The following is a 25,047-nucleotide window of genomic DNA, read 5'->3' on the forward strand; positions in this document are numbered from 1 at the left end:
TGGCTCTTTGTTCTTTGGCAGAGGCAGCGGGTTTCTGCGGGCACCGACCATTCAGTGCTCTGCGTGCTGAGGGGGGGGTGGCTGCCTGTACCGGTTCTGCCTTCATCTCTGGTTAGTTTGTTTCTGAGGTCAGGTGCAATTCCCATAAACCATCTAAGCACCAGTGTTTGCAGCACTGGTGTATGTGAATAAATTAAAAAAAGGCTATGCTTGCTGAAACTCACTAAGCTCTGTGCTGCTCCCCCCCCCGTTTTTATTATCTTCACATTGGAAGCTCTGTGCATTTGGATTTTTGGTGGAGAGGCTGCGGAGTCAGGGGTGAACACATGTCAGGGTAAGGGATAGCCTCCCTGCTTGGTGCCTCTCTGCCTTTAAGGTCATTGCCAGCTCACCCAGGACTGTGCTGCTGGATGGGTCTGTCTGAAATGGCATAAAACCAGTGTAGGGGATTCACACATTTCAGCTCTCTTTCCCTGGGTTTGTTCCCCAACTGTCCTGCAATGAACACTTCTTGTGCTGCTCATGGCCAAAAGCTTCACATGATGACACACAAATATCTGCAGCCAAGAACTCATTTTTTTACCCTGATAAGCTCCCAAGTGACCTAAACCCTGTGAAGTTCATAAGAATTCAGTATCAAAGCTGAATCTTCAGTTTTCTGAGTAGTTTCTTGCCAATGAGATACAATGTTTCTCCAAAAGAATATGTGGCATGCTTCATTTTTACAGCTTCTACAAAAAGCCTGAGGAAGGCAAGCTGACTCTTTTCTCATTATAAACAGCTGAAAGAATCACTGGTCATTTAACATAATTTGCAAAAAACCCACACATCAAATTCTGCCTTTTCTCTATGACCATAAGGCCTGTTCAGACACCTCTCTGCTGAACCAATGCAGGCAACGTACATGCAGTAGTTAGGGTTTTTCAATGATTCATATCTGTCTGAACCCTGAAAGCACTGTTTGGCCATTATTCAGACCTTACTCAGGGGTAATTCCCATTATATGTTGGTGCTTCTCTGGCAGCTGTTGCAGCTCCTGGCTTTGATGTCTTTTACTTTTTGTTAGCACCGTCCTATCTGTTGAATTGGTTTCTGGTGTTGGTGCTTCATCCTTTTTCTTATGTTGAGGAATCAGTCTGAGTTGGGCCTCCCTAGAAAGACACTCAGCCACTCTTGCTTGTAGCTAAATGTCTATGAGCTACAGCAGCCGGGAGCAGACACAGAATGTATTCTTGCTTTTCTTCTTTCTTACTTTTAAGTATACAAAAATGCTTTCCTACAACCTGCCTTGATCACCACAGACACATGACGTTTCTGGTCCTGGAAGCAGATGGTTTTAATTCTGGAAATGGATGGAAGAGTGTATTTTCACAGCTTTAAAGTGTCTTCCTCTTCCCCTTGCTGTCTAGTCCTCTCTCCCCCACTCTGCTCTTTCAGCAGAGTTTTGGGAAGTCTGGATGAGTAGAAGCTCATGGGGGTTTTTTTGCTTCCTTTGCACAGTTTCAGTAGCCTGGATGGTAAGCAGATATCTACAAGCCATTGTATAGGCATTACTAGTTTGAAGGCTGATGACCTAAGTCAAGAATGAGGGTAGGAAGTGGAAATCTATGTTCTAGCTTTGCCAGGTGTCCCCAGACAGATCAGACTGTCTGTATATCCCATTTCTGTGTTTGAAATGAGTTAAAATATGACAGATCTATTCCACAAGTCTGTTGTGAAGCTTTATTTACTTCAAATCTTCAGACGATAAAAAGCACATAGAGGCAAAGTATTTTTTTCTGCTTGTTTGCTCTTTGATGGATTTTGGGAAGAAAATCCCAAATTTGCCTGGTTCCTGCTGTTTGGAACCTTGCTGACAGTAGGAAACTTTTGTCCATAAACCTGTATATGCATAATTGTACAAACAAGAGCTATTACTATGATGATAGACACAGCAGTGTGATAGCACAGCCAGTGGAAATCCCCTCCAACATTATCAAGCATCATGGCAAAATTGTGCTGGGGTAGCTCCATGGTACCACTTGGCCCTACTGCCATGGTCTTGTCTTGTTGGGTAAAAAAATAAAAAAAATTAAAAAATCAATTCACATCTCTTCCATAGCTGTGCTTGTGAAAATTCAGAGGGTAGAGGTCTACCCTTAAGAAGTTTTTTCATAAGAAGAAGATTTATTTAAGTCTAAAGAAGGACTATGGTATTTTTTCTGTTGTTGTGGCTCTGGAGATTTTGGGTGTGAAGAGGTGTGGTCCCTGATTGACAGGACATGGCTGGCAAAAGCCTTGAGCATAGACACTGTTGTACCAGCCAAACCTGTGGATTTTGGTTGCGGGGCAAGGTGGGGCTGAAACAGACTCCACTGGTGAAATCTCAGTTTTAGCAATACCCTCTGCAGCCCTATTAGAAATGCTTCTGCAGTACAGCTATCTCAGCCAAGCACTTACAAGACAGAGATGGCTTTACTCAAGCAGCTACAGAAGGGAGCTTTTGAGTACACAGCACATTTTGTCAGAGTAATGTCTATTTTCTTTCTTTTTTATTTTCCCAGTCTGCTGCTGAAAGGCTGCTGTTGTAAGTCACAGCTGTGCGGTAACCACCTGTTAATGAGTAATTCTTGTGCCTGATATCAGCATTGATCTGGTCCATATTTTGCAATGTAGTGTCATCTCCTGAGTGGGCTTGCTTGGAGCTCCTTGTTATTGCTATACCATGCTTTTAATTAGTTCCCGAAAAAAAAAAATAATATAGGAAACATCTGGATGGTAAGTCGTCTCTGATTACAAGCAACATTGGATCAGCTTCTGCAGGTGCTGTTAAACGCTCGCTGAGTACACCGGCGATCATCTCCGCGGGTCAGGCTCCTTGCAAACTCTTCACTCCCTGGGGTTTAGGTAGAGTATCTTGCTACATGTCATTCCCATCTACCCACAAAGACATTAATGATTAACAACGACAACAGCCTGCTTGCTTAGAAAACTAAAATACCCCAAAGTCAAGTAAATCACAGTCTCTTGCAAAAGCACATTGCTGATTCACCCTCCTGCTTCAGCCCAGCCCTGGAAGTTTCCCACTGCCAGGCAAAACCTTCATGACAGGAGAGCAAAGATGAAAGTCTGTGCTCTTTTCACTGTTGTCTTGGCTCTGACTCTGAGCAGTGACTGTGCAAGGATGGTAAGTCTGATTCTTCTGTTTTGGAGTGGTGGATCACCTATGTGCTGGCTGGCAGGACAATGTTGCCTTGGGGTTGGATGAGTGAAGCTGCCGACCAGACTGAAAGGAAGAGCACCTCAAATAAAAGACAAAAGGGATTTGCTAGATGAAGGCTCACAGCAGTGCTGACTAAGCAGGGGGCCTGTAGGATGGCTGGTCCCATATGTATCTGCATTTAAAGAAACTCCTTACATCCATGTCCTGCTAGAGAGGAAGAACGGGAGGGGAGGAAGGGCCACAAAAATGGAAATACTTTGAAAATGCATCTCAGAAATGTGTTGACACAAGCAGGGACCTGCAGTAGTGTGGAAGAAGAGTGCTACCCCACCAGACTTTACTGCTACCTGGTAACTGAACATGCCAGCTTAGGTAACCTTCTCTTTTTGAAACCGCTCCCTGCTTTCATGCCATGCCCTTCATTGGTTTCATTGTGTGCTTCGTGTCTTCTTCTGGATATGTCTGTAAGGCATTGCAGCACTGCTGAGCGTGACTGTGGTGGTTTGACTTCGCTGGTTTGTTTAAACCCCACCACGATCCGGCATCCACCATGGACTAGCAGTGCAGCTAATAGCCTGGCCCCTCAGTTGTGTGGCTTTATGATGAGCTGTATTTCATTAGCTAGGCCAAAACTAGCTCAGATGTACTTAAATGATGTTCTAATCCTAACTATCCCAGTGAAGTACAGAAGTATTTCCTTAGATATTGCAGGTGGGAGCAGAGAGGAATATTCACTTTGCCTAGGAAAAGATCAGCCCTGGCTGAAGCTGTTGGAGACTGCTCAGTGCTGGCAGAGTCAGTGTAGTGCAAACCCAGTTCCTTCCTCAGAACTATTCAAGCCCTCTGTATATATCTTAGCAACAGCTTTGTCTTATGCCTTACCTGTTATGTCCCCGATGCAGGTCTATGTTCATGGTGTGCTGCTTCTTTGACTGTTTTTGTGATATTTTTCTATAGTTCATCTGTCAGCACCTTTGGTGGCAGCAGCACTTTATGTGTATTACCATTTTTTATTATTTCCTGTGGCTTAAAATCAGCTCAACCTACTGCTCTTTGCTTGCTGATAGGCAAACCCAAATAAAGTAGAGTTTGCTTTTTTAACCAATGCCCTGGGGGATACAGCTAAATGGCAGGAAAAGTCAAATACTGGGGTATTATTTGTAACTGTGAACTGGCCCCAGAATGCATGTACGCTTCCTGCTGAGAGAAACAGGTGATGTGTCCCTTGGCAATAGAAAGATATAATGGAGCAGAGCTTTGGCCTTTTTTGTGCTGTGCTGGGTTTTCCTGCTTTAACAGAGACCTTTCACAAGCCAGTGTTTATCTACCCTCTTTTACCAGACTGTGCCCCAGCAAAAATCACATGCAAATAATGAGATCTTTGCGAAAGCACTGGGAGAAACACAATTTCAGGGCACCCTGGAAAGCATGTTTGTCTCTATAGGATGGTTCCCAGAGCTAATTTGTGTCTCCAATCCACGTTCTTTTTTTCTCTTTGTAGCACTACAAATCTGGGGCAGCAAGAGGCTCAAAACATGAGTTCACTCGCCCACAAGGTACAAAGTCAAATCCAATAGGTTTCATGACAGTAAGAATGATCTGCCTGTCTGTATCCATGCTGTGCAAGTCAGTAGTAAGCCTGTCTTTGTTTCAACATGAATAAGGATTATGGAATGGTTATGCCAGTATTAATTTCTGTGTAGAGGGGAATTTGGGATTAGCTCAGGAATCTCGGGTAATTTTCCTTCAGGTGTGGATTAATGGGAAGGTGCTGATGGGATTTTAGTTTGTCTCAGTTGACGCGGCTTATATTCACTCATAACATGGTGTGGCTGTAGATGTGCAACTCCCTTTATTTTAATCAGAGCTGTGTCTGGCCTGCAACTTTGAAGTATATAAGCCCTTTGTATGTATAGGTTCAATTTCTGCTGCAGCCCTTGATCTCTCTGTGGGAGAAGGGTTTTGGCCCCATGCAATATTCTGGGTTGCACTTTTGTTGAAGACACCTAGAGAAACAGATATCCTGGCTGTGTGCAGGCATTGCGGACTTCCATTTTTTAAAGCTTTCATTGTCCTGTGCTTTCACTGTTAAGAATTACATGATTCAGGCCATTAGTGGTCACTTTATAGTTTAGAACAGTCTTTAATAGACTTCGGGATGCAATATGTCTTCTGAATAGATGTATTTTCTCAACTCCCCTAACTGCTTATAACGGTAGATGTGGGAGAGCTGAGCACACACATGACCAATGTGATCAAGCAATGCCCGTTTATTACAACTAAGAAAGCCCTTTTATAATGTTCTCCCGCACACGTGAGTAACATGCAGTACAAGTCCTCAAGATTGGACAGTTAACTTAGCCCGCGCTTTAAACCTTCTTATGATTGGATAAAAAGTGCCACATCAGCCTTGCCAGGCTTCCTGCCTTGGGTAACTTCCTCTTCCGTCCCAACCCCTTCCGGGGGTTGTTTGTCTCATTGAGTTTCTCCCCCCTCATTCAGGGTCACATCCTTATCGCATTCTTGCTCAGGCTGAGGCTCTTATCAGTCTTGTTCTCATGCAGGATTGCTCACATGTCCATTCTCTCACAGAAAGTCCTCTAGAATCCCAACAGGTGGATATCAGACAGAGAAGGTCAATATCTGAACATTTGCTTAATTAGTGCAGACAATGAAAATCAGGCTTGGAAAAGGGGTAGCTGAGGAGCCAGCAGTAACTATTTCATATTGACAACTGAGGGGACTGTTAGGATAGATAGAATGTGCATAATACAGAATCACAGAATCACAGAATTGTCTAGGTTGGAAAAGACCCTGAAGATCATCCAGTCCAACCATTAACCCAATGTTGACAGTTCCCAACTACCCCAGATCCCTCAGCACTATGTCGACCCGACTCTTAAACCCCTCCAGGGATGGGGACTCCACCACCTCCCTGGGCAGCCCATTCCAATGCCCAACAACCCCTTCTGTAAAGAAATGCTTCCTAATATCCTGTCTAAACCTTCCCTGGTGCAACTTGAGGCCATTCCCTCTTGTCCTATCGCTTGCTACTTGGTTAAAGAGACTCATCCCCAGCTCTCTGCACCCTCCTTTCAGGGAGCTGTAGAGGGCGATGAGGTCTCCCCTCAGCCTCCTCTTCTCCAGACCAACCAGTTAGGAAAGCTTTGGACCAAAGGGACAGGTTATTTTTTCCATAATGCAACTGGCCTCAGCAGCTCTTTGAGATCATGAATCTGGACTTGTAAGGGTTAACAGATATGGAAAGAGTGTGCAGGAGCCCCAGCAGTCATGGAAGGGTTAAGCTCAGGACAAGGAGCAGTCCTACATGTCACTGAAAAATGGAAATGCGCTGTGCTGCCAGCTTGGTTGTATACCCTACCTATTTCTCTCCTACAGCAGTGGTTGGTTTCCCATTCATGCTCCTGGCTCTCAAAAGTGATTGCTTTTAGTTTAATAGTTAAATAATCTCTGAGAGTTTTTCCATCATCTTTTTTATCTTCAGTCTCATTCTAAAACTCAAAGCATTTCTTCTGCTAGACTCCCACTAGCCTTCCTTAGACTCCCACCACCCTTAGACTGCCGTCACTGACATGGTGTACGTAAAACTTGGCCTTTTTAGACACTCGTCCCATCAGTTTCTCCCCACTTGTAAGGAATCTGCTTATCCCAAAAGGAAGGTGGTAGAAGGATCTAAATTATCTGTCTTCCCCCAACCTTTAAAACCTTCTTTCTCCTGACTTTCTATTTCAGTTTGTACTGTCTGGTGCCTTAATTGTTTTAAACAGATGTTACAATGTGATATGGAGCCTGAAAGGATACTACTTCAAAAATCAATTTAATATGCTATTACAATACTATGTAATTGGAAATGATAATTGCAATTAATGAATATAATTGGCATTTGCGGTACCAGAAATTGCAATATATTTTGAGCTGAAATGATCCAAGATCCTTATTCTACTGCAGAGCCCATTAATCTTTGTTGATTTGGCCATTATTTTAATCTTCTTCTTATGCACAGAAGTTGCAGAGACACAGAGTCCAAAGTACAGCTGAAAAACGTGATGATATCTATCTTCATAGTTTTGTATAATAACATATAATATATATACCTGTGGGTTGGTGTTCAGCTGCATGATGAGTTTTTTGCTCTTGTATTTCAGTGTTTACGGAGGATGGAAATTTATGCAAATTTCCTTTCCGGTATGGTGGAAGGTTTTATCACTCGTGTGTATCAAATCTATTTTCCCAAAAGAAATGGTAAGTTAAGATTGCTCATAAATGAAAACAGCATTCAAATGAAAATGTCATCCTTTTAGTGCTTTGATCTTGTTTTCAGAATAAACTCGAGCTTGATGTCATGCCCAAGGAGAGCCATGCTGTTCTCTTTCTTAATCATGGCCCTCAAGTCAAGACTAGTGCTCAGAGGAGAGGGAGCCCAGGCATGGGGTCTCCAGGGCCACAGAAAGCTCAAAAACTCCAGGAATGTTTCCTCCTTGGCCTTCATATTGGATTTGCAACTTATATGAGTGGCAGGATCGGTTAAACCAGTACAGAGAGGGCAGGATCGGTTAAACCACCTGATAGAAGCCCTCTGCTGAGGGAGAAAGGAGAGATCCAGGCACCTGTAAGAGATGACACTTGGTTAAGAAATTGTTTGATTTGTGTGGGCCATATTTGTACTGCAGCAGAGACCATCTGACTTTTGAGGAAAGTTGTTTTTTCTCCTCCCGTATCTCTAATTTCTAACCAAATTGGCACCAGTATCTTTTTGGACAGTGCAATACTATGAGGTGAGGTATTACTCCTGCTTGTTAGGTAATCATTTATTCTACTAGGCCAGGCTTAAGGCCAGGTCCTCTTATTTTGAGCAAAGGTTATTCTTTTACTTACGTAGAAGTTGTTAAAAGTATTCATTATGCTTTCTGGGGTAGGGGCAGTCAGGTGGGAAACCTACTGCAGCAAGCACTGAATAAACAAGACTAACTTTGCAGATGAACCTATCTAATGGGCATATATATATTAACATAAATCAAAGGCAACAAAGCAGGGAATGTATGGGTACCAGTAATGTGAAAATATATGCAGAGGTGAGCTACGTGAAAGGCACATACCTGCATGTTTTCAGGGTGGAGATAATATTTTATAGAGTTTATTGCACTCACCCATGCAGGGCAGAACTCTCATTTTTTATACTGGACAGTCTAATTTTTTCATGATCTGTGATTCTAATATTTTCATGATTTACCATTCTGATGGCACATCTGTTTTAAGTGTAAGTGCTGGTGTAATGTAAACAACACAACTTATACCTTCTTAAACAAATAGATATAGAGCTTCCGACTAGGAGACCACTTCTGAATTTCCCCAACATCCATAGATACAATCCAGATAGAAAAAGCCTCAAGGAAACAAGAATTAATGAATATTTTAACTAAAGGAAGCAAACTGGAATAATTTTCCAGTTTGAGCCCTGTGTTTGATGAACTGTAGCCACAAAGAGTTTGACCTTTGGACCCACTTAATTTCATGCAATGCTTAAGATGAATCTTGTTAATATATGACATTCTGTGTATTTGTTTTTAGCCAGTTAGGCCACAGAAACAGAAAAAAAATGCAAAAACCCGCGAATGGATGGGATCCAAGGTTAGAGCACACTTCAGAGCTGACCTTGGACAACTTGCTTTTATGCTTCCAATTTTTAAAAAAGCCATTTACAAGTGGGGAGACAAGGAGGAGGACAGCTGGAGCTGTTTGGTTCTGACAGGCCATTTCACCCCATGGCTGACCTTCTGGCCAGTGTTTACTCTTCTTTCATAAGCTAAAAGCAACCTAACGTGTGACTTCAGGCCCAGAGATGCCGGGAAAAGAGCCCTGAATAGCAGTCAGGAAACATGCTCTGTGCATTTTTGTGTGACTTGGCACTAGCTCATGCTGGACTGATGCAGAGTAACTGATCCCAGGGGACCTGGCAGCCAGCAGGTGAGGGCAAGGCTGGTGTCTTCCCTGCTCCTACCTGCCTGTGAGCAGCTAGTAAGGACAGAGATGATGGGAGGCTGGGTGCAACCTGCCTCTTTGGGGACAAATGCAAGGACACCAGACCAGGAGAGTGCTGGATTATGTACTTAATGAGTCCATGGCTTTAGTCCTCAAGTCATACTTTAAGGCAGGACTACAGGCAGGACTTTAAAGTGTAAACCAAAGCCTGCTCCAGTTGGCTTTAATTTTATTCTATGTTTTCTCATACTAATATGACACAGATATTGTGTGCTGGCCTATCATATTAAACTCAATGAAAAGATAGTCCTCCTGCGGAAATCATTTGAGAGCAGTGTCTGTCTTAAAACAAAGCTGGAGATCTCATTTATATAGGCTGCTGTGTTGATTCAAAGTGCTAAATGTAGAAGGCAATCAGACATGACCTTGTCCATTTGTAACATTAAATGTTTCAACATGAATCAGAGTCCTGATCACAGAAACCTTTCCTTACCTTCTCTGAGAGCAATGAACAAGTTGTATCTTTATAAATATTTATCAAAAAAAAAACAGGAAAAAAGACAAAATAATTGCAGTATTCAAATAACAAACTTCCTTTAACAGCATCCTGTATTCCATTTCCCTTTAATTATAATCTGTTTTCACAGATAAATTTCTATTTAGTGGACAATTACCAGGTACTAAAGATGCCTTGTAAATTCACCTTTTGTGTTGAAGAGAAATAATTAGCTGGAACTACTGCTAAAGTTCATTGGTACCTCCAGAAAGACAAAAACTGTTCAGGGACAGACAAAATGGGGATGCAGTAAACACCCTTGGGACTAAATGGAGAGGATGGTTTGAATTGTAGCCAAGCTGCCAGTCTCCTGTCCTGTATCCCATGGTGGGATGGGTTCCCTTGAAATCTTGCTCAAGGAGAATGGTGGGAGCAGACTTTGGGTCAGATTTTGGCTGTGAATTGGAAGGTGTTGACACATATCCTGGAGAAGGCTTGTCCTGCACTTTAGTACTGGATGTGTGCCAGGTTGCAAGGGTGGGTTTAGGTCTGTATAGGAAGGGTGTGATCTTACCATCTCTGAAACTTTCTCTGAAAACAGGAAGATGAGGTTGCCCAGAGAAGCTGTGGCTGCCCCCTCCCTGGCAGTGCTCAAGGCCAGGTTGGACGGGGCTTTGGGCAACCTGGGCTAGTGGAAGGTGTCCCTGCCCGTGGAATCTTGAAGGTCCCTTCCAACCCAAATCATTTGATGATTCTATGATTAGGATTTGATACTTGGACCACAGACTGAAAACAGTGGTTAGTTGGATCACAAGCTGGAGAGTTTATGCCAGTCCTGGAAAGAAGGACATGTGAGTTGATCCACAAGATAGCAAGCATCAACCTCTGGATTTTTCTGGTGCTGGTGGTGGTTGTTCTCGTGTTGTTGGGTTAAGTCTGGCTATCTCTCGTGGTCAGGACAACACCTAAAAAGGTTTGAGGTTACGTCCAGACCTTGAGCACAGTTACAAAACCAGATGTGATGGCAGAACTCTTTCCTTCCACCAGTCTGCCTCCGGCCCAGGGCTTTGTTTGCTCTTCAAAACATCCTATTATTAAAGCTCCTGATGCTCCTGATGGATAAAATAGCCCACTTTCCATGTATCTTGCTACCAGTTAGGCCTCATCTGTGATACACCATTTTGGTCATCCATTTCCATATTGTTTACCATGCATGGGTTTAAAATATTGTTTAAATCAATCTCTAGTAGTGGACTTTTCTGATTAAATTAATTCTGTATCTGTACCTTTAAGTTTTCACTTTTTTATGAACGATTTTGTGTGACAAGCTGATGTAAAGACATTTGTTATCTCATAAATTTAGAGATTGGGCCCATTTACAAGTAGCACAAAGAATTAATAAGCCTATAGAAATAATAAGCCCAATTAGTTGGTCTGGCTTCTGCAGAGAGCGTCCTGTGAGACTGAAATGTCATCACATTTTTGGTAAGCCTCTCAGCAAAGTAGAGATTTTAAAAAGAAAAGGAGGGAGACTAGTGAAGTAGCTTTGAGGGTGTGCTTAGCTTCTCCCAGACAGTGGCAGATATGTGGCAGAAAATATAAAAGGATTATGTGAATGTGCAAGAAGCCTGGCACTGAGGAGGTAGCCTAGCATCACAGGGGAGGACCAACCTCTTCCTAGTCACTGTGAGGCAATAGGGAAGGAGGGGACTGGCTGTGAAGAGCATTGGGTGAGAGGACCAGTGGGTTGTGGAAAGCTGGTGGAAGAAGACTCTGTCAGGGTCTCTGATGACAAAAAGTATTTAGGAGGGGAAAAATTGAATTCTCCATTTGCTTAGAACTTGGCTGCTACTGGAGAGACTCCAGAGAGTATTAATTTGCATATAAATTGCTTTTCTCCCCCTAATGAGCAGAGTTTGCTTGAATTCTTTAGATGTATATGGGGCCTTTTCCATTTGTCTCTCCCATGCTAGCCAGTGTAATGTTGCTCTGCTAAGTCATTAATTCAGTCAGAAAAGTTTGGATTCTCCTCCCCTGCCATGTATGGCACAGATGAAGTGGTCAGTCAGAGAGGGTTTTGCCAATAATGACACAAGCAGTGCACCACCGAGAACCACTTTTAAGTTACTACTCACTTTAATCCTCATGTGTAATAGACCATCCTTTAAAAAAGCACAACCCACTTCCCACTGAAGGAGCACAGAAAAATTTCCATTAACTCCCAGCAGAGTCGCATGGGCCTTAATGCCTGTGAGAAAACAGCCTATGTAAAGAGTGTGTCAAGTTAATCTGCACTAGACTACCAAGCACCTTTCTTTTTATGCACCTTATATAATTGAGGTCACCAAACTTAATATGCGTGGCCTATTCAAATGTTCCATAGGAATTAAAGCATTTTAAATACCACATAGCATCTAATTAAGAAGAAAAGTAGGGCAGTTAAAATGGTAGACATACTCTACAATAAAATTTCAATCTAGCTTGTGACTTCCTGGGGCAGAAAAATATTTGATAACACAACTGTTCAAGGTATGATAAAAACACACATAATAAAAATGGATTATCCGGCACATTAAATAAAGCAAACTCACATTTCTTCCAATGCCATGTAGCCACCCATTTTCCTGTGTAGTGGCAGCTGATATTTATTATGCAGCATTAGAACTGGTTAGGGAGGGTGTTTTGGTGGAGGGTGCATTGAGACAGGACATGGACCTCTGAGGTTCAGCCTCAGTTCAGTCACACACTTCCTGTGTGGCCTCGGGGAAGCCTATAAGTCTACTTCTGCACAGGGAGAATCGCAGCTTCATGCTCCTTGGAGTGCTGTGAGCTTTGGAGATAACAGACTGAAGAGGGCAAGGAAAGTGTGCAGATAAACGGTTGTCAAAGTTTGTCTTGGTAGGATTCCCACAGGTGGCGTGGGGTGCAGGATTCAGCCCCTTGCTCTGCAAAAAGGAGAGGTTTTATCTGCAAGTTTGGAAATCACCACTATGTCAGTTATTTCCTCATTTCCTCTGGCAAGTTAAAAAACAGGGATACTTTAAAGGAACTGAGTGTAAAATACGTTTGTCACTGAAAGCCAAGGAAAAGTCCCTCTGTGGACAGTCTCCTGCCCACAAAGATTATTAAAGTAACTGATAGGCAAGAAAACTGGGTTGGGTCCTGTTTTTCTTGTTTTGTAATGAATAAAGGAGACATAATTTATTTGTTTTGGTTTTGTTTTTTATTTCTGTCTTTCATTTTCTCAACTTAGAAATAGAAAGGAGGATGTTTTTTTTCCAGAGGACTAATTGGAGATCTCTGATCCTGCTTCCCTATCTCATTTTTAATCTGTATTCCATTTGAGAGAAATAGGACAGAGCATCCTTAACAAAAGAAAATATATTTTTCCTCTGGTGTTAAGAGAGTTTGAATGAAGCAGATGCTAATTAGAAAAAGAAGTATGTATGCCCAGGTTGCCTAAGTGTGAAGGCCATTTAGTTTAAGTGCAAACGTTCAGGTTGTTTAAAGTTGCACTGAACTGCATCTTTAATTCTTTTCAGGTGTTCAACAACACATAACTATGACCGGGACAGGAGATGGGGACATTGTGCTTTGTTGCCCGAAGACCACTCAGGTAAGGTGAGCCTGTTGCTGAGTTGCTCCAGATACCCGGCTCCTACTTTGCCTCGTCCAGTAAGGATGGACAGTCCCTTCAGTGCTACTTTTATTTGGTGTACACAGAGCAAGACTTCACATTAACTGTTTCAGGGCTATCTTTGTGAATCTGCATAACCATAACATTAGATTGTGAATATCACAGAGTCTTTAATTCACTCTCTGTTGGCTAACTTGAAGTCATGGAGAGAAATTATGGTACTGTCAACACAGAAATCCTGCTGCAGCTGAGTGCAGAGGTGTTCATCTCACAGCTTGGATGTGCCTTTTAGTGTTCCCTTCATTTAATCCGCTACACTTTTTGTCTGTTTGACCAGTTAATTTTTCAGAAGATGCAGAAACATTTCATACCCTGTACAACACACAGCCATCACTTCCAACTGTCCTTTCTTGAGATCTCAGGGTAAAGAGCAGACTTTCAAAACCAGACTTCCTTGGCCTTTGGGCTGTGTCAGAGAAGATGAAGACAGGTGCATTCATTGGAGGAGTACTGGGGGACAACAAAAGGGCTGCTTAGCTGAGCAGGGCTATGGCTTCATGTGGTCACCACACTGCAGTGCTACAATTAACGCATTGCGAAAGTCTGTCTAAAACAGGAAGCCAAGGTCTGTGGCAAACTCTCCTTTCTATATAAGTCACTTTAATTGACACACTGGGTGAAAGCACCACATCCCAAGCAGTTCATGGGGAACATGCATCCTCGTCCTCAGCAGTATCTCAGTGACTGGCCCTCGCTTGTCTCTGTCTCCTCAGCTCCATGTTTCATGAACTGGGTGATGGGGAATCTCATTTATAAGGAACGTATATTCTCAATTTTTACAGTGATAAGCCAGCACTGAAAAAGCAGGTGTTGCACTGATCAGACTTGATGCCCATGAGATTTCTTTTAGATCTGTGCCTAAATGCTGATCTTGCTCCTCTTTACTCCATCTCACTACATTCAGATGTGACCCGTCTTGTTTAGTCTGCAGGATATGACCAGATACCCTTAGAAGTTCTCTTCCCACTTTCAAACAAAGGGCATTTTCCACCATCCCCTTGCAGGGAGTTCTCCACCATGTCAGGAGTCTTGTCACCAAGCTGATTGCAATCTACCAGAGCGCTTGAAAAGTCAGCATTAGCTGAATCATGCTGGCAATCTAAAATTAAGCAGGGCACAACATCTTCATGTTAAATTTAACAACTTTAAATTATTTTCCAGCCTGGCTTTAAAACAGATTAACAGTAAATCAGAGACAGATAACCTAACCCCAAAACAAGCAGCAATGCATGTGCCTTTGTAATGCAAGTATGCCAGACACAAATGTGGACTTATGGACAGTTCACGCTTACAAGAGTCAGGTTACGAGAGCTGCACTTATTCATAAGTGCGCTCCCAGAGCTTAAAATGTTGGAAGCTGTAACTTGTGACTGCTTTAATCCTCCAGTGAAACACTGACTGTCACAGTGGTGGCTGGGTGATGCAAGGAGACTTTTCCAGTATCTGAAGAGGGAGCTCTCCGGGCCTAGTGTTGCATTTCTGGGAGTGCCTTGTGCCACCTCTCTCCCTCAGTCTGCCCATCGCCATTGCCCTGACAGCCCCACACTGAGCTATAGCCTCAGTAAGCTGGCTGCCCGCAAGCCTTTTTGAGCTTGTTGGCTCATTTTTGCCTGTTATCCACCACAGCATTGGATATGCTTGTTTGTAACAAGAAAGCCACCCTGTCTGCCTGCCCCTTGCTGAGACGTATTGCTGTCAATATACCCTAGCACCACTGAGGGCTTGCCCTAGCTACTACCAAAAAGTGTCTAGTTTCAGGATGAAGTGAAGCTCAGGTATGAAGGCTCTGCTGGAGGGAGATGTTAGTACTGCACAGTACAGAGCCAGAGCTTGCCAATAACAACACACAAGGCCCATGTTCAAACCCATCCTGAAATCAGTGGAAGCTTTATCACTGCCTTCAGGTTTCCAGAGGATCCTCCACTCCTGCCCAGGAGATCTCTGTGGAGACCGTGTGTAGTATCTGCCCAGTGTGACCCCCTTCATTCACCTGGGCTGTGAATGTGTGGTTTGTATGTATGTACATATATATGCATAAAAGTGCAATGCCCTTATGTGTGGGACTTCCAGATCTTGGACAGTCTGCTACAACTACTCCTCTGAATGTATGGAGATCTTAGTCAAATGGCCAAAACCCCAGGGAGGCCCAGACTTGGCAGAAAAGTACCAGACAGTGAGGTTTTTTTAAGGAACATTTGGACTGATATGGAAAGAAGAAGTAGAGCAGTGTGGGCTGCACAGGCAGGAAGAGGCATCATCCCAGGGGGGGCTCTGGGGAAGAGCAGTTACATTCTGGGAAAGGTGGGTGGCAGAAACAGAAATTTTTTGTGGGAAGATATGGGTAGAAAGGCGACACAAGGCTACTGCTTGTTCAGCAGAGCCTCAGAGAGGTGAAACTGAAGTCAATGTGATTGCTAGCAAACATAGAGTATTTTCCCATGAGGGTGGGGAGATACTGCTGTGTGGCTTTAGACACTGGGTGAGCAGGCAGGGACTTGGCACTCCCCAGTTAATAGATAGTTAATGGTGGCTAGGATTCCCTGCAGGGAACTGTGATGTGTCCATGTGCTTATGAGTAAAAGTTGTTACTGGGCTCCAGGAAAGGTGGGGAAGGATGCAGAACACTCCAGGGAGGTCAGACTGGAGTGGTGGGTGGGATGTAGTGAGAGACTCTGACTGGGAAGGAAATGGAGGACTGGAAGTGCTTTTTGCAAGTTTAACGAGGGTACAAAAAAATTACTTGAGTACTGCTGTACCAGAAGATGTCTTGGAGATCAAGTCATGGTTTGGATGTGATAGGAATAGGAAAGACGGGATTTTCCTTTGAGGAAACATTCCACCACTAAAAGGTTTCATAACTATCAAACAGCAGGAACGTCACTGTCTTTACCTGCTTTCCCGTGATGTTATCCTGGAGTGAAACTACCAGTGAATACACCCAGACCTGCTATCTGATATCAGTTACATCACTCTATTCTGAAGTAAATATTTTGATCTGTGCAGAGGAATGTCACATTCATGCTGCCGTAGCAAACTTCAGGATGTACCTTTCATGCTTTGCTTCACTCTGTGTGTGTGCCTGTGTTCTATATGTTGCATCCCATGCTTAGAACCACACTCTGTAGCTGAAGGAGCACCTGGTTTGAGTAACTCTATAGTTGCCTTCACAGGTTTTGGCTAGTGTTAAAAAAGAAGATTCGAATGCAGATAAGCTGTTGGGCCAGCTCTGCAGCAGGTATAAAACATGATGTTGATTGACTTCAGGGGAGATATCTCCTTTGACACTACCTGAAATCAGAACATTGCCTGGGCAGCAGGACTCTTACAACCTTTGCATTGCACATTGCTAAGTAAAGCTTTTATCGCAGGAGTTAGAGGGTTGTCATGGCACAGCCCCTCCTCTCCCACCATATTTTCCCATGATTTAGAAAATTCCTTAGAAAACAGATGTATACTGGACTGGTACAGTTCAATCATGCTTGGCCTGATTTACTTGGATGTCCTTGTTTTGCTTTAAAATTTTTTCCTTTGTTCCAGCTGTCCATTAGTTTTAGACATAATCCAAAAATCCATAGCAAATTCTTCTGTCGAGGGTTGTCCTTTGTGTAATTTGAAAGAGAGATACACAATCCTGGTCATTGATGTTGAAATGTGAAGCATGCAGGGCAGTAATCCGGGCAGAGGCAGAGCTGCAGCCTTCCCTCCCCAGTGTAAAGGCACAGCTCCATCTTGTGGGCATTTGTCCCATCTTCTTCCTCACCACAGTGGCTGCTCTGGCAACTCCACGCGTGCCTGGACCTACCACATTTGGACAAATTAATCTGGGGAAGAAGGTTCAGCTCAGTGATTTACTAGACAGTTTTTAAAAGACGGATACATATAGCTGCTATACAGCTGGAAACAAACCCCATGTAAATTGGTTGGATAAACTTTGTTTTGGGTTAATAGATGGTATTAGAACCACCATGGACTGAACTGAAAGGGTTCATGTAACCAAGCCGACTCCTCACACAACAAAGCATGGTTTATCTGGCACCTACTAACCACAACTTCTTATGTGGCCTGTCTAGATCCCTGTGCAAGCAACCCTTGCCAGAACGGAGGGACCTGCTCTCTCACTCATGGCCATAGGATGTACCACTGTACCTGTCCTGAAGAATTCACGGGCGAGGACTGTCAGATAAGTAAGTATCTTCTTCCATGAGTGTTACAACATGAAATATGAGCAGTTAGTAGAACTCATTAATACTTCCTTAATGAAAAGGTAGTGCTGTTGTGATGGGAGAGACCACTGCAGCATGAATGTTTGTGTAGGCGGATTTCCAAATGGTTATCACAGACAATCCATTACTGACAGGACAGCTGAAAATAGCTTGATTATACAATTACAAATCCAAGCATGCTCTGAGCCAGTGAGGTATTAAGCTATGGGAAACGCAAAGAGCCTCTTCCCCTCCCTTTTCTGTTTTTAAGATTTAAATATCCCTTACATGTTTGGAAATTACTAATAATATCATCTAGTAGGTAGGGCAGAGCGACATGAAAAAGCCACAAAATTTCAGGTGACGCCTTATCCCTTATGTATATGTACACATGGGTCTATTATGACTTTTCCTGTGATGTTAGCTTTGCACCTGGGCAGCTACTCCACCTTCAGGGTAGTAATTTTCAAAGGAGTATAGTCAGGCCAAAAGGCTTTGCTTGGGTTATTTTTCCAGGTTTATGGGAGTATCTCTCCCAATTTACTGCACATCAGGCAACCCCTTTTATACTGAGGGTTTTCAGCTGTGCTTGCTGTTCTTTAATGAAGGCTTGCCAGAGAATCATAGAATCATTTATGTTGGAAAAGACCCTTAAGATCATTGTGTCCAACCATTAACCTAACACTACCAAGACCACCACTAAACCATGTTCCCTGCAGCTCTAGACTTCTCTCTCCTTTTTCACTCCTGGTCTCTAGCACAGCCCATCATCTGTGGATGATGCAGTAAAGTGGGACAGACAGAAGTATATACCAATGATTTGACTTTTTGTGTTTGATGAATGAACTTTTGGGAGGGCTTAAGTAATGGTGATGCAGTCATGCTTGCAGGGCTTTAGGAGAAAGCCACCTCTCCCTCAAGGTCCTTGGAGCTGCTGCTATAGTGGCTTAGTGCCTCCACGCTATGGAAGCTGGCTTGCTTGTGAAGCACTGTCAGCAAACATGTATCTGCTCAACAGGAAAAAAGGGATAAGTTTGTGGTGTCATTCCTTGCAAGAAATAACATCAGAAAGCTTGTGTTGTTTTTTAAACTATGTTTCAGAGAAATGTTTTGACAACAGTCTCTATGAGTTCTTTGGTGTGGGCATGAGCTGGTCAAGAGTCCAGCAAGGAGCTGTGGAGGAGTGCGAGTGTGTGAACAGCCAGATCAAGTGCAGGAGAGTCGAACACAAAAGTAAGGCACTATTTTGTGTTACAGCTATTGGCCTGCATGGAGTGGGGATAGAGGACAGTGAGTATATAAAAGCCTGAGTGGTGTTACACACAGTGATGCTGCTCTTGCAGCTCATGTACCCTCCCCTAAAGAGAACATTTTAGCTTTCCTTTCCATGTGTGAGCAGTAATGCTGACCCAGAAAATCATTTCAATGTGTCCATCCTGATTCAAGGAAGCAATTATATGCATTAAGCATTTAGGGACATGCCTCTTGTTTTCTTTGAAGGGGGTGCAATCCTGTTCTACAGCATGTAACAATATGCAACAGATTATATAGTAGAAGTGGTAAAATTTCTCCTGCAAAAATGTAATGTGCCTGAGAGGCACACGCTCCTCTGCTCTTCCCCTGCACATCTACAATTGCTTCATAATCCTGTTCTACCTCTGGGTTCTCTTCCCAAGCCTCTCCCACTCTTGAGTTGCCAGCATGTAAACTCCACTCACCTCCAGGATCCCAATATGGCCTGCATCGACCCCAGAGTCCCCATGATTTTTGGCCCAACATACCCATTCCTCATCGGCGTGATGATTATGTTATGAAGACTCCTCCTTGTTTTGGGGCTGCCAGGTGCCCAACACAGCTGGCCAGCTAGTTGTAGGGCATGTTCTTTGGGTTGTCACTTAACCTTCCGAAGCCAACACAGCACCTCCCTTTTGGAAGGAGAGATGGTGGGAAGCAAACTGTATGTCTCACCTGTATATGTGTGCCCTGGTATGGCTATTCTGTTTTCAGTCTGGCTGAAAAACCCTGCCCAGTAACTTACAGTACTGAGTAAGCTTGATGAAAGCCCTTTGAAATAGGGGGGTACTTTTATTCCCACCTTACAGAACTGGAAACTAAAGCATGGAGAGTGAGTGGCTTTTTAGGATATTGGAAATCCATGGAAGAGTTGTGAAATTTGATAGGACTTAATACTTCTCAGTCACAGATCCTAAATATTTGACAGAGCTCCCTGCTAGATACATTATTATAAATAATGCAGCTCAGTGTCAAACTTGGAATTGGAAGAACCCTCTGTCCAGAAAGAAGTGCTAATGCCATCACCATCACCACTAGTATACTATAATAATCACCACGCCATTTCACCTATTGTTCATTGATAATATTTTTCAATAGATAGGCTGACATTATCCAATAAAAGTGGAAATGAGACACACCTCGGAGTTTCCTTTAATTTATGTCAAGTGTGGGTCTGAGATTAGTAAAAAACTTCCCCAAAATGCATATGCATAGAGAAGGTGTACTAAAGTAAGTTAAAATGGACTGATTCTCTTGAACAGTCTGTACCTTTGGTTTGATCTTTTGTTTCCACTTGTAGGTTGTGTTCACGATCCTTGCATGAACGGTGGAGAATGTAAATTGGTTCCCTTCAGTGGGAAAATAGTATGTGATTGCAAAGAGAATTTTGCAGGAAAGTACTGCAATATTGGTAAGTACAACAACCTACCAGTGGGCAGGGGATTTGGAGTTTTCTTCAGGGTGTGTAGCTGGTGGTTTTTGCCTCTCTGTTGTATTCTGTCTTTGCAGACATTTCTTGTAATAACTGAAGAGTCACGCAGAACAAGTGTTTAATGTATTCCTCCAGTGTAAAACATAACACATTCTTCACCACCAAGACCCCGATTCTAAAAATATTTGTTCATGTCCTTAACTCTATGGAAAATTAAGCACAGAAATTTTAATCCAATTACTCATGCCCATAAAAAGAACACATGCTTCCATTTTGCAGGATCAACCTCAGAGTTGTACTCTAGTACAAACGCTTCCACACAGATCCGTGCATCCCCTTATAAAGGAGAGATTTATGCTCTGACAAAATCTAGCAGCTGACTGTATTTGGTAGCACTAGATTATTGTGAGAAGTAAACAAAGATAAAATGCACACCCTTTGACTTACCTTATACTTTAAATAATAGCACATTTAGCCAAGTGCAGCTTACCTAAAAATCGTTACTTCACCAGTGGGTCAAGGCAGAAAAATCTGCTTTTTGGTGCCTATGTGTTAGCCCTGTGTTGCTTCTTATTAGCTGTTACATAGATTTGGATATAATTTTCCTTTAGAAGACTTAACCTTTCTCACTGCAGGGCTTAAATCTACTTGTAAAGTTTGCCTGCATGCTAAATCCTCAATTTATATCAGTGGCTACTTTTCAGATACAACAGGATTTAAGCATAAATTATAACAGAGCTTCAGCTATACCAGTCTGTGATCCCAGCAACTCACTGGCTATGTCTTTCTGAGTGCATAAATCCCAGTGGTCATCAAAATTGAAGACAAGACTCCCAGTAGCTCTGGTGGGCACCTGCTTGGTCCAAATAGGTGGTGGGGTAAAAAAAATAAAAAATGCTAATGAACACTGGAATTGGTATCTGATATTCTTTTTTGTTATTCTGATGGTTAACAAATGGTGTAGCCATCTATTCAATCTGGAAAAAAACATCAATTTGGGAGACGAGCAGTAGAGCTGGAATAACAGATAGCAGGAGTGAATTGGCAAATTGAATAGTGTATGAACTGGTCCTGAACCTTCACTAACCAGGCACTTGATGAACCATTTGAAATGGGCTGGTGACTCTTTAAAGCCTTTCATAAGGAGCAAAATTGTAGCTCTGTTTTTTTGTCCTTTAGTCGTGCTAGGGGAATTTCTACGAGGCTTTCCAAATATTGCAGCATGAGTCCGGGTGAGGGGCTCTGTGTGCACGGCACGCGTGCGACCTGGTGTCCTGGGGAGGACTGCACGCTGCTCATCTTCACATGAAACTGCTTTTCAAATTCTTATTTCGTTATCAGCTTCCCCTGCCCAAAGTGGCAACACTGTGCATAAACATCCACCCAGCACGGCCTGGATTATAAATAACAGGATGACAGTGTTATATCTGTAATACTGGTTTCTGTCTGACTAGTTTAGAACAAGAAATAAGCAGGTGCTCTATGATTACTTGAAAATAATAAAGCAAACATTTGGTTTGCTAAACAAATGGCTTTAGATGCTTATAATCCATCTGCGTTCAGCTGCCTAACACCCCCACACAAAACGGGAGCTGAAGGATTGTGTTTACATGTCAGGGCCTTGCAAATAAGTTTAAAAATGAAAAGAACCTCTTTGCCAGGATTTAGTCATTCTAAATTAATGCAAATGAATTAGTGCTGGGGTCTATAGACCTGTTAGTATCATTACACAAAGGCAGTGGCATTCTGGTGAAAGCACTGGGAGCTTGTGCTCTCAGAGGACATAGAACTGATTTTTAAATATATGTTGGATTATTTTTTCTTCCACCCTTCAATTTGATGCTGTGAGCACAGCTGGCTTTTTTTCTTTTCCTTTTTACTGTATAGTTTCCTTTGTCTAACAAGACTGAATTGTGAGTTTACCCTTTAGTTTATGGTTATAATGCTGATTTAGAAAAGTTACAGTGTCTCCAAAATGTATTTTATTCTAAGTTGTTAATTTATAGAGGCAACCTTAAGTCCAAGTTGTGATGCAAAAATGTCGTCTTTTTTTTTTTTTTTTTTTTTTAAAAAAAGAATACACTCCATTTAATAAATAGCAAGTACCCCAAAATGTGATTGGGCTGTGATGTGTTTGAGGTCTCTCTGATGTCCTCTGCCCTTGATTTGTACAAAGAGTAACCAGTCTTCATATGTTTCTAATGGAAACCCAGCTAATTTATCTTGATGTCACACTCACAAATCTTAATAAACGAAGTGCCATCCTGGGTCAGATCACAAACCTAAATACTACTGTGACTTGAGTGCTGGCAAAATAAAGGATGACTGAGGAGTAATGTAAGTAGCAGGAAATTACTGAGAAATACTTACATTGGTTGTGCAGATGTCTGGACCATCATATTTGATGGACCTTTACCTGTTTTCCACAAATTTGCCTAAACTTTAGAACTCCTTTATGCTTTTCCCTTTCACATGCCATGTCAAGAAGTTCCAGAATTTAAACAGATGTGATGAGAAACATTATTTTCTACTGTTAGCTTAAAACCTACCGCCTGATAATTTCATTTCCCCCTTTTCAACAGTAACAGAGAATAATCATAACTGTTGTGATTTTACAGATATCTATTTATCTGTCCATTAGTTATTTCTTTTTTTGGATTATGGTGTCCCTGTCAGGACTCAAAAATAATCTTTTCACTGTTCTTAAAATTCTCTTGCAAACAATCATTTTATATATGTATATATATACATATTGCCAAGGCATTATCGTAATGGCCATGCAGTTACTGGCAAATTATGAGCTGACTTAGAAAAAAAATATGGGAGGGGATAAATGTACCATAGGAGATATCTATAACAAAGAAGATGGATATACAAAAGACAGGTTCTAATATAGATTTCTATTCTTTGTGGTGATACATTGTTTTCTAGCCTTTAAAGAAGAAACCTTCAGTACTAAAGAAAGAACTACCATTAAAAAAAACCCCACAATTTATGCATAAAGTTTCAGTGACGTTTAATTCCAAATGAAATTAGATACATTGTGAACAAATGCATCCCTAAACAGATGCTGTTTACAGTCATTCAAGGATGTATTTTTAATTAATTCATAATAATTGCACTTAAATATTCACTTATTTTTAGAAATAAGGATTTTGTATTAAGAGAGTAACTGCATTCACTTTGGAGACAGAGTTTTTGCCAAGAGAGCTCTGAATCCAGGCTTTAGGTGAAAATTCAGAACTAATTGTGCAAACATGAGCAGCAATAGTTGTCTTATTGTGCAGAGAAAGTTACAAGAAGGACCCAGACCCAGTCACTTTGGCAGTGGTAAATGTGAGGAAGAAGTGGAACCTAAGCAGGATGTGAGGGTGATATTTTATCTCTGGTCCAAGTTGATATAGAGAGTAGAGAGGGAATTGTAAATATTTTTTGGGAAATATTTAACTTCAGAAATATTTAACAATTTCAAGGGTTAACACGACAAACTTATAAACACATAATTGTAAAATTACTTTGATATTTGATATTTCTTTGAACGGGTAGAAGCCGTATTAGAGATGTTGGTTGAATACAGTGACACACAGCTAAAGATAAAGGAGGAGCTATTTGGCCAGAGGACAGATAATTCATTGTAATAAACATTTATGCAGATGCTAAAGGAAGCTGGAGTGTAGAGGAAGGAGGTGCAGAAATTTTTTTTAGGGATTGAAGCCTTTAGATTTCTGTGGTTGAAAGCCTACCATTATAATCACACTGTAGTTCTTAGCTGAAGTGCAAGTGGAAACTAATGCACATTTTGCCCCATTTCCTGGGTAAAAGCACTTCCTTCTCATTATTATGAAGTTCTTGCTTTGGTACTGTTTTGGGGTGTGGGCTACTAGTTAATTTGAGAGTCTCATTTCTCTATATATGTTTATTCTTAATTTCTTGGAGGATAGTGAGGTACCTTTATTCTGTTTAATTAGTTGCCAAGTCTTCCTGAAACATTTAGTCTGTATAGGTGGCTTTGTTGTGCTATTGTTGATCAGAGGAATATCTAGTAGTCGTATGTGGGGAACTGAGGTGGGGTTTAGCACTATGTATTTCACTATGCTTGTCACCTTTCAGCTGGATACTTAGGGTTTAGTATCACCTTAATCATTGGGTGGTACATTTTTCTTGACAGTTAGCTGGGGTTTATTTCTGGCTCATTTTTTGTATTAGGACTCAGCAACAGCTCAGGGTGTGTTCTTGTGGAACTATTTATGAGAATAAGGTAGCTGTGTAATAAAGTAAATCAGTGGGATCAATGAGTTGTGGCTGTTTTTAGTGCTTTTCATGATTAAACTAATGAAGAGGTAGAAAGTGGCACTTGGAAAGCCTGTTTGGATTTGTGTCACTGTGGTTCTGGGTTACAGTAGATGGTAGGTTTGAGAGTATTGGGAGGACTACACAGAGGATTATATGTTTTGAGTTTTCTTTGGATTAATGTTTAGGCAGCAATTATGTTTTTGTTAGTATTTTGATCCCGATGAAGTATGAAGTTGTTGAAGGTATTTTTGAAAAATCTTTTATGTTTTCTAGTGGTTTTTGGTTGTTGGTTTTTGGGTTTGGGGTTTTTTTTGGTCCTAGTTAGGATATGGATAATGGAATTAGAGAGTACCATAACTTTAAAGAAAGTATCAGTTGGAATGCTAATTGTGGAAGGTTTATGGTTATATAAGGGGATGTGTTGTTGTATGT

At 41.9% G+C, this 25,047-nt stretch overlaps 1 protein-coding gene across 1 annotated transcript in view; it reads left to right on the forward strand.

Annotated features, from left to right (window-relative positions):
* The first annotated feature begins 3,097 nt into the window (after positions 1-3,097).
* The window catches only part of HGFAC (HGF activator), a 41,777-nt gene continuing 19,827 nt past the window's right edge, over positions 3,098-25,047 (forward strand). Inside the window, exons 1-7 of the mRNA XM_074903743.1 lie at positions 3,098-3,166; positions 4,704-4,758; positions 7,369-7,465; positions 13,241-13,314; positions 17,466-17,579; positions 18,699-18,830; positions 20,191-20,301. Of these exons, the coding sequence (XP_074759844.1) occupies positions 3,101-3,166; positions 4,704-4,758; positions 7,369-7,465; positions 13,241-13,314; positions 17,466-17,579; positions 18,699-18,830; positions 20,191-20,301 (649 nt within the window). The 5' untranslated portion in view covers positions 3,098-3,100. The remainder of the gene's footprint in view (positions 3,167-4,703; positions 4,759-7,368; positions 7,466-13,240; positions 13,315-17,465; positions 17,580-18,698; positions 18,831-20,190; positions 20,302-25,047) is intronic.

Source organism: Athene noctua, chromosome 4, assembly GCF_965140245.1.
Source record: "Athene noctua chromosome 4, bAthNoc1.hap1.1, whole genome shotgun sequence".
In the NCBI taxonomy this organism is placed as follows: domain Eukaryota; kingdom Metazoa; phylum Chordata; class Aves; order Strigiformes; family Strigidae; genus Athene; species Athene noctua.